The sequence below is a fragment of the Sinocyclocheilus rhinocerous genome, unplaced genomic scaffold (genome assembly GCF_001515625.1).
Source record: "Sinocyclocheilus rhinocerous isolate Xijiao unplaced genomic scaffold, SAMN03320098_v1.1 scaffold786, whole genome shotgun sequence".
NCBI lineage: Eukaryota > Metazoa > Chordata > Actinopteri > Cypriniformes > Cyprinidae > Sinocyclocheilus > Sinocyclocheilus rhinocerous.
In genome coordinates this window covers 661,448-671,035 of record NW_015661881.1, presented here as the reverse complement: position 1 = coordinate 671,035, position 9,588 = coordinate 661,448, and the positions used below count along the sequence as shown (strand labels likewise).

Sequence of the window (9,588 nt, the reverse complement as noted above, 5' to 3'; positions counted from 1 at the left end):
TTTAACTCGCAATTGCGAGTTTATATCTCACAATTCTGACTTCATTACTCGCAATTGCGAGTTTATATCTCACAATTATGAGAAAAAAAGTCAGAATTGCGAGAAAAAAGTCAGAATTGTGAGTTTATATCACGCAATTCTGACTTTATTTCTCAGAATTGCGAGTTTATATCTCTCAATTATGACTTTTTAACTCGCAATTGCGAGTTTATATCACGCAATTCTGAGAAAAAAAGTCAGAATTGTGAGATAAAAAGTCGCAATTACCTCTTTTATTTTTTATTCAGTGGCGGAAACGGGCTTCCATAGAATCGCGTTTGTGCCGAACTCTTATTACAAAGCAAAAACAAACACTCTTCTTTGATCCATGAATGTTTCTCTCAGTTAATGTGTGTGATGTCATCTCACAGTCTGAAACGTCTTTCATAGCAAATCAACACATGCTGTTGTGAATAATTAAGTGAAGCTGTCTTCTCATAGGATAAGAACACACAGTCTCATGAATAATTTAATAGACACGACGCGTCATCGATGTACTATAGTCCATTGCCACGTCACAAATTGTGACTGTCAACACAATGTAGATTTTAAACCCGGAAGATGAAAATAGCACAAAAAAGCTTAAAATTAACCAGTTTTCTCCAACAGTTAAAATTATCGGACGCTAACATTGTCTTCTATGATGTGCAACACAAACACCTCTGCTAAAATCTCAGAAAAAGTAGTCTGGGGTTTCATGGCCCTTTAAAGCTGGTACAATGCAATATGTTCATTGTGTAACATTCGGTGACCTCTTTTAAATTGTCATGTGTGCAGTGGATCATGCCTTTCACGGTGATGCTGGTGTTCATCCCTAATCTGATAGTGGCATATGTCGTGGCCGTATCATCTGGGCTTAGTGTGGCCGCTTCTCTCTTGTTACCATGGTGAGTCTTACAAACCAAAATATAATACTGTTTTACTCATAAACGAAGTATGGTATTTTTTGATTTTTCAATTCCAGATCAGTTTCGCAGTGGCAATGACAAAGGCAGCATCACTCTCATCTTCTTCAGAAATGTTGCTTATGCCATGCATTGGAGAGAGGATTATAACTTGTTTATTTAAGCTTTGATTTAACCCCTCGGATACATAGGTTTAATAACCCAGCAGTCTCCAAATAACAGGTTTCATGGCAAGGTCATGCTGTTTTTTGGTTTTTAAAGATACACTCGGGTTGATTGGAAAATCCCCAAATGAGTAAATTGCAGCTTTATGTGCCGACTACAAAGAAGATTTGGCTTTATGGTACCAATGCCCATGTTTAATGGAGATGATGATTGATGCCTCCGCCTTGTTGTGTTTCCTGTTGCTCAGGTCAATGTTACCAGATGTAGTGGATGACTTCAGACTGGCAAACCGCAACTCAAAAGGACACGAGGCGATCTTCTACTCCCTATATGCTTTCTTCACTAAGTTTGCTGCAGGCATTTCTCTCGGAGTGTCGACGCTCTGTCTCCAGTGAGATCACTCTTTCAGTATTTACAGCTGGGAATGATGAATCATGACAGGCAGTGGTGTATTTTTGTGTTGAAATGTATTGTTGGTGTCTGTAGGTTTGCTGGTTATGACACAGGGGCGTGCAGACAGCCCCCTCCAGTGGTCTATACGCTCAAACTGCTCATCGGTGCCGCCCCGGTGGCCTGTATCACCACAGGCCTCATGATCCTGGTGCTGTACCCGATCAGTGAGGACGTCAGATTACGAAACAAACTCGCCCTGGAGGAGCTCAGGTGAAGACCCTGATTTACAGAAAATCCATTGCTTTCCTTCAGCAAGTATGCATTAAATTCACAGCAGTAAAGACATTTATAATGTTGCAAAAAAAAAAAAAAAAAAGTCTATTTCAAACAAATGCTGTTTATTTGTACTTTCCATACATCAGACAACCCTGAAAAAAAAAATATTAAGCAGCACAACTGTTTTTAACATTAATAAACAATAAATGTTTCTCGAGCAGCAAATCAGCATATTAGAATGATTTCTAAAGGATCATGTGACTGAAGACTGGAGTAATGATGCTGAAAAATCAGCTGTGCGTTACAGGAATAAATAGCATATTCAAATATATTCAAATAGAAAACAGTTGTTTGAAATTGTAATAATATTTCACAATTTGTCTTATTTTTATTGTATTTTTGGTCAAATAAATGCAGCCTTGGTGAGCATAATGATTTCCTTCAGAAACATTTAAAAAATCTTACAGAAGCCAAACATTTGAATGGCAGTGTGTATGTATATAAAAATGTAAATATAATTGAATTTATATTGATGTATTTTGTATATACTATATATAATAAAGTATATATTTGTGGTTTATTTTTCAGAAGCCAGAGTATTACCTGTAAATCTCTCAGAGCTGAACTGAGCAGCGCGTGACATCCTCAAACAGCCGATCCTTATATTCTAGCCCAGCGCGGGGATGAGTCGTGTTAGTGTATATTACACTGTGTGACATATATAATGTTTTACTGTAAACATTTCAGTTTGTTTCTGTATTCAGTTTGTTTCTGTATTTTCAAGTGAACATATAGCCACATATACAGTATCTAATTTACACACATGAATGGACTATGTATCATTATATATCAGGATTTCCTGAGGGAAAATTTACTGATAATATATTAAGTTGTATTAGTGATAATAAATATTAGTGAATGACTCGATTACAGGATTAATAAAAATTGTGCTGGTACACGTAGCTTCAGCATATTTCGAAGATGCTTCAATAAATGTAAAAAAAATATATAATAACAATATATATTATTTGGATGAATTCATGTATCTATCTATATGTGCTTGTACAGTATGTTTTTAAACATAAGCCCAAAGGAATCTTTACATTTAATATAAATAATAACCAGGCAATGCAAAATGTGCAAAGGTGGACTTAAAAATTATTTTACAAAATTTAAATGAAACAAAGATTAGAAAGTTTTTCTACTTAAACATTTCATGTTTAATTCAGTGTTACTTTGCAATTATTTCTGAAATTTAAGCAATAATCTGAGTGAAATAATCATTTTTCAGTGTGTGAATGTGCTATTATTCGGTTCTTTTAATGTGGGTTATTACTATGGAACCAGAATGTGATGTCATGTGTTCCTTACAGCTTCAAATCAATGAAGAAACAAAAAAGAATACAATCACTATGAATCTTCTTTAATTTCACAAAATTTCATTTTGTTGTGTGGGACAAAATAGCAACTATTTAAGCAAAAATAATCAAGCAGGCACTCAAGTATTTCATCTGAAAATTAAAAAACTGTTCTGCCCTTGACAACTGTCACGTTACATAAATCTATCAACATCCAATAAATATCACAGTGGCGAATATGTCAGCAAGACGTTTTCCCTGAATTCCAAACTAAGAGTTTGGATTATCCCTGTGTTAGCCACAGATGTCCAGCTGACACAAGACAAATATCATAAAAATATTTCTAATAAGTCCTCTTGAGATGATACAGGCTTCATTTTTCTGCAATGGGAGACACTGGACTTTCAGGGGGAAATACATCAGCGCAACTCGGGGGTCTTATAGGAGATTTCCTTCTTGCACTCCTGATTGTGAGCTCATCTTTGTCTTTAAATGTGAGCGGAACGAAACCATCTGCATCAGCCACCAAGACGATCCACATGGGACCTGTGAGAAGAAGAAAAAAGTATTTAAAGGAATTGTTCACCCAAATATAAAAATTAGCTGAAACTTGTACTCACCCTCAGGCCATCCAAGAAGAAAATGAGTTTGTTTCAACAGATTTGGATAAATGTAGCATTACATCACTTGCTCACCAATAGATCCTCTGCAGTGAATGGGTGCCGTCAGAACGAGAGTCCAAACAGCTGATAAAAACATCACAATAATTCCACAAAGTAATCCACACCACTCCAATCCATCAATTTATGCCTTGTGAAGCAAATAGTAAAATAGTCCATTTACAAGCGAAAACAGTCCATTTACAAACCAAAACAGTCTTAAAGAAATATGTTCAGACAACATAGGATAACTTTTTCACTGGAGGAAACGTTATTATGGATTATTAACTCAATTATGCATTTGTTTCTTACAAACACACAGCTTTTCACTGGATTACTTGTGGATTATTGTGATATTTTTATCAGCTGTTTGGACTCTCATTCTGACGGCACCCATTCACTGGAGAGGATCCATTGGTGAGCAAGTGATGTAATGCTACATTTATCCAAATCTCTTCCGGAGAAGAAACAAATTCATCCACATCTTGAATGACCTGAGGGCGAGTACATTTTCAGCAAGTTTTCATTTTTGTGTGAACTATTCCTTTAAATCTATGAGAAATTTCTGCACAGTAACTTGTGGTCTTAGCATAAGTGACAGTGGTTCAAGCATACATCAGCTGTAGAGATGCACGTGCTGTGTAAAAGGCTGTAAGCCGATTCAAACTTAAACCCTTAAATCCGATTGCTCCACCTAATCGCTTCCTATTTTAGTCATTGACAATTAAATGAAGCCAAAGCACACCGAACAATCTGTCTTCAACAAAGGAAAACAGGATTCGTGCTTTGCACGGCTTCATAAATACATGCCATCTGCTTGCTGTAAAACATCAAATCTGCCTGAAACGTCAACACAGAGATCTCAGAAACATTCAGGTGCTTCGTTCAGTGTGCAATGGTTGCAACTGCTATTCAAATTCAAATAGTCAGTTTATCAATGCAAAGGGTGACCATATATACTTATTTCTTGGATATATCTAGGCCAGCATTTCTAAAGTGCCTAAAATGTCCAGTTTTGGCTTTGTTTTCCAATTGTTTTCATGCTTGCTGCAGGTAAATGACTGAAAAGTAGTTTGACCAATAGCATGGAGGCACTGCATATAATCGACCAATTGTGTTACTGGAGAAGGTGGGATTTACAGAGAAAGGTCAAAGCAATGCAAATGTGTAGATTTAATGTGCTACAGAGCACGTCAATAAGAAAACAAAGCCAAAACCCAGACATTCTAGGCAATTTAGAAATCAAGGCCAGGACATATGGGAAAAAGAGGACGTATGGCCACCCTATACATATCTGCATCAGATTACGTCTCATTTTATTACATATGCATTGATCAAGGTGGTGGGATTGACATTTCGGAAAGTCTCCATATTTATATGTGATGGAGACTCATTCTTCCAGACATACCATGCATCATCTCTATGACCGTCAGGCCGAAGAGTTCCTGCACCACCCGCAGGCAGATCCGTCCCCCACAGAGCAACAACGGCCTTCTCTCATCCGTATACACATTCTCAGACAACTGTTTCTGAAGGAAAAGACAAATACAAAGTGCAGCACCATGAGTCACTTTAAGGAAGCATCATTCACAATGGACCTGGTCATGTGGTCGTGGATTAAGTCTGATGATTCCCCTAAAACAAGTTATGCCAAGGTCAACAGAATCACTTCAATCTGACATCTGCTGACAAAGGGTTGTACTGACAACAGTGAGAGGAATTATGAGTTGGCGTGATGCCTCACAATGCTAAACGGCCTGATGGTCTGACTAAGAGTAAAATGGGCTTTGTAGAGTCTTGGTGTGGATTAGGATTTAGCTCTAGAAGTAAATCATCTAATCAAGTAATCATTTATTTTGCTGTGTAATTATTATATTTAACATTTAAAATGCAAATTAAGCAGCATGTGAAATGCTTTGGAATATGAAGAAAATCTACTTATGAATTCAACAAACAGTTGTTTGCTCAGAACTACTAATACAATTATTGTATTAAAAAAAACAATAAAACTAATGCAACTACTCAATAAAAATAAATCATGAAAATGTCTGACAAAAAATGCCAGAAATGACTATAAGGGTCTGTGATATCATAATTTTTATATTTACATTATAATGTATTGTAATGCAAATGACTATAAATAATCATAATTATTTATAAGAATTATAATTTAGATTAGTCAAATTATTTATGAATTCATTATTTATTTATAAGTTATTTATAAACAAATGAAATAAATGATTAGGCTCTGTGCTTTTATATTGTAATGTTTACATTTACATTATAGTAATGCAAACTCTTATAAATAATAATAATTATTACTCTATATTAATTATAATTTAGATTATTTATTAATAATATTTAGAATTTTTAGTATTAAATGTTTTTATATTACTAAACATAAAAAATTATTATAATTATTATTAAATTTAATAGTAATATAAATGATAATATTGACATTTTTCTAATAAAAATTTTAACGTTGTACATTTTTCACATTATATGTAGCTTTTTTTGTTTTAGAGTCTTGAATTTGCATATTGAGAATACTGGACAAGATGATATTTCAATACAATGCCGAAAATAGAATTATGCAATTTAATCAAACAAATAAATCAACAGATTAGTTTTTTTTTTCTAGATTTTTCTACTACAGAAGACTGCTGATTTTGCCTGCACAATTTAAAAGAAAACGACGGGTCATTTCATACCTGACACGTAATGTGCACATATTGCGGTTCATAAGCAGATGGATAACTGCATGCAATCTTCTTGCCGTTCTGGGTGAAGTCTCTGATTTCTGTGAGGCACTGCTGGACATCAGCAAATCGGGTAAAAATCCTCTCCATGTTCTGCGTCAGCTGCTCCAAGTTCTTTTCTTTGGATTGACAGCTGTTCTTTGGTGGCGTTGCATCGGAGTATAATTTTTCCGAGGCTTCGTACCTTGGCGAACAGGGTCGACTGGAATCCCGGCTGGCCTGACTGGCTACGGCGAGCGTAGCCATGCGGCTGATGTGATCCATGTCGTAGGTTTCCAGAGTAACAGAAGAGGCACTGGATGCTCTATCTGAGAAGTCGGCGGAGCTCGCCACGGGGCTCAAATCTGAGCTGCGTACCTCCTCGATTAGTTTCCTCTGACTAGATGGCGAAACAATTACCGAGCCTCCAGGAAGTATTAGATCCTTAATTGATAGACGGTCCTCTTTAGAAAAGTTCTCAGAATGACGTCTAATCCCATGATGTTGGCTCGCCGACTCAGACTTGGGAACCACTGGGGTGGCACCTTCCTCATCGAATACCAGCTCCTTGGCTATTAGCCTCAAGATGTACTTGTCCGTGTTAGAGGAGGGGAGGAAAGCAGGATCATTGGACTTCTGCCGGCCAATCATGAAGAGCAACATCTTGTTGGTGAAAAAGCACACCCCTTTGGGCCTCTCATTTTTTTGCAGCTGGATCTGTTGCACGTTGGGAATGGAAGAATCCGTGATGCAGTAAACTAGGATCATGTTGCACGTGTTGGACGCCACAGCCACCGTGCTCCCGCTTGCATCGAAGGCGATAATATCAGGGACCAAGATGCCAGGGATGCTGACCTTCCTCGTAGTGGTGACCTTGCGTTCATACGTCACCAGAATCAGATGTGACAAGTCCTGACCTGTTCCCGTCAAATTATCCCGCCGCCTCAAGTGAATGAGCGGACTTGGATCTGATTTTCGGTGTTTGGCAAGAATCTGTGTTAGATCTATGGGTCCGGATGAGGAGGCGTGTTCCGAGTGCTCAGAATCACATGATCTCCGTCTGTCCAAATAATAGTCCGCATCCACTGTTAAAACGGGAGAAGGGCGGCATGTCGAAGCCTCTGACTCGTTAGGCAGGTCGAACGCAATACCTGCATTGAGCCCGCAAATTTTATCAAGCGGAAGTTCAGTCGCTACAGCCACTTGAGACTCGTTGGTGGACTCGATGGCGCAGATATACCCACCTACATCGCAAACAGGGCAGAAGGAACACGCCACCAGGCTTTTTTGGATGTCGTTCCAAATATACGAGTGCAATGCGCTTCCGATGGCAACCACCAGGCGGGTTCCATCTTTAGTCCAGCAGGCACAATGGATCAGACCGCTGCCCTTGATCTCGGCCTTCACGCGACGATTATCGACCCGCACGGAAAACAAGACCGAGGCATCCCGCTTGGTCAAAACGGCTAAGATGTCCATTTTGGGATGCCAGACGCATCCCTGGGACAGCAGCGGGAACGGCTCGCTCATTTCACAGGTCTGCGTGCAGAGGAGTTTGTTCTGCTCTAAAGCGCTCAGTTGAAGTTGCCAAACCGTGACATGCTTTTTATGCTGGACGGCAAGCAACGCCGGGGACCCAGAGCAGCACAGCGGCCCCCAGAAGAGTCCCAAGATGTGTTCAAACTGTCCGATGACATTGGTGTCACCAAATTTGGGCTCACCGTCTACAGAATACAATGACGTGAGACAAACCTGCTTACCGTCCGTCCAGGCTATTCCGTGCACTGGGTGAATGGCTTGGTGCAGAGTGTTCAACCCTGTTCTTAGAAGCTTGGCTTTTCCCAGCTCCATGCTTGGTTCAGTTTCTCCAATGGAAAGGAAAATAATGTTCCTGGTCATACAGGAAAGAGGTTTCCAGTCAGAATTGAGAGATAGATGTAACTCTGTGCTTCAGTAGGAGAAGACTGCCATCACATACTCCAAGAATAGGTAAAGCCTCTTCCCTCACTCTCTAATCCTATTGGCCAGAGTGAGGCTCCACTCAAGGATGACCAGATTAGACTGACATGACCCCCGACGTCATAAAACCCTCTGAGGTTGGGATGCTATGTCTTTTGACTTTGTTTTTTTTCTGTCCCAGGCCTGAAATGCACAAAGAACATATATAAGACAAACACTATATCAGGGGTGTCAAACTCAGTTCCTGGAGGGCCACAGCTCTCTAGAGTTGAGTTCCAACCCTGCTCCAACACACAAACCATGTACTTTTCAAATAAGCCTGAATGACTTAAATTAGCTGGATCAGGTGCATTTAATTAGGGTTGAATCTAAACTCTGTAGGGCTGTGGCCTTCCAGGAACTGAGTTTGAAACCTGTGCACTATATGGACAAAGGTATTGGGACACCCCCTTCTATTGAACAGGTTTGACTACTTTAGTCATTTCCAGGAGTACAAATCTTAATGTTAAACACACAATGATATTCTAGGGAATTGTGTGCTTCTAATTTTATAGCAACAGTTTGGACAGGACCCTTTTCTATTCTAACATGACAATGCCTCTGTGTATAAAGCAAGGTTCAAAAAGAAATTATTGATTCAGTCAGTGTGGAAGAACTTGACTGGTCTGCATAAAGCCAAGTCCTAATCCCAGCTGAAGACCTCTGGTGTGACTTTAAATGCAGACCTTGAGCCAAAAAGTCATCACCAAACACCAATGACTTGTACATACACTATATAGACAAAAGTATTGGGACACCCCCCTCTGTATAATAGAAAAAAACTGTTCCAAAACTGTGGCAACAAAGATGGAACCATAATTAATTTATGTAAAAGTTGTATTTCCATCTCCGTTGCAACATTTTTGGAAGTGTCTAAAATGACTGAACACACATGTACAAGTAATTGGTATTTGGTGAAATGAAGTGTTCAGCTGGGATTAGGACTTGGCTTTATGCAGATCAGTCAAGTTCTTCCACACTGACTGAATCAATCATTTCTTTTTGAACCTTGCCTTTTACACAGAGGCACTGTGATGTTGGAATAGAAAAGGGTACT

At 38.8% G+C, this 9,588-nt stretch overlaps 2 protein-coding genes across 2 annotated transcripts in view; one reads left to right on the top strand and one right to left on the bottom strand.

Moving 5' to 3' along the window:
- The window catches only part of LOC107726749 (major facilitator superfamily domain-containing protein 2B-like), a 9,692-nt gene extending 7,066 nt beyond the window's left edge, over positions 1 to 2,626 (top strand). Inside the window, exons 7-10 of the mRNA XM_016536436.1 lie at positions 817 to 926; positions 1,357 to 1,500; positions 1,596 to 1,772; positions 2,367 to 2,626. Of these exons, the coding sequence (XP_016391922.1) occupies positions 817 to 926; positions 1,357 to 1,500; positions 1,596 to 1,772; positions 2,367 to 2,418 (483 nt within the window). The 3' untranslated portion in view covers positions 2,419 to 2,626. The remainder of the gene's footprint in view (positions 1 to 816; positions 927 to 1,356; positions 1,501 to 1,595; positions 1,773 to 2,366) is intronic.
- Positions 2,627 to 3,234: 608 nt separating this feature from the next.
- LOC107726759 (WD repeat and coiled-coil-containing protein C2orf44 homolog) lies at positions 3,235 to 8,644 on the bottom strand. Its single transcript, XM_016536446.1, has 4 exons — positions 6,507 to 8,644; positions 5,204 to 5,324; positions 3,459 to 3,682; positions 3,235 to 3,307 (listed from the first exon to the last, which is right to left on the bottom strand). Exons 1-3 carry the CDS (start codon positions 8,430 to 8,432, stop codon positions 3,510 to 3,512), a joined length of 2,220 nt encoding a protein of 739 aa, XP_016391932.1. The 5' UTR covers positions 8,433 to 8,644; the 3' UTR covers positions 3,235 to 3,307; positions 3,459 to 3,509.
- Between the last annotated feature and the right edge of the window lie 944 nt (positions 8,645 to 9,588).

Bases quoted from the DNA above. Each gene is read 5' to 3' on its own strand.
- LOC107726759 (XM_016536446.1), bottom strand. From the start codon at position 8,432: ATGACCAGGAACATTATTTTCCTTTCCATTGGAGAAACTGAACCAAGC. The intron at 5,325-6,506 runs GTATGAAATGAC...CTTTTCCTTCAG, and splicing joins ATGTGCACATTACGTGTCAG to AAACAGTTGTCTGAGAATGT. The intron at 3,683-5,203 runs GTATGTCTGGAA...TTCTTCTCACAG, and splicing joins GGTCATAGAGATGATGCATG to GTCCCATGTGGATCGTCTTG.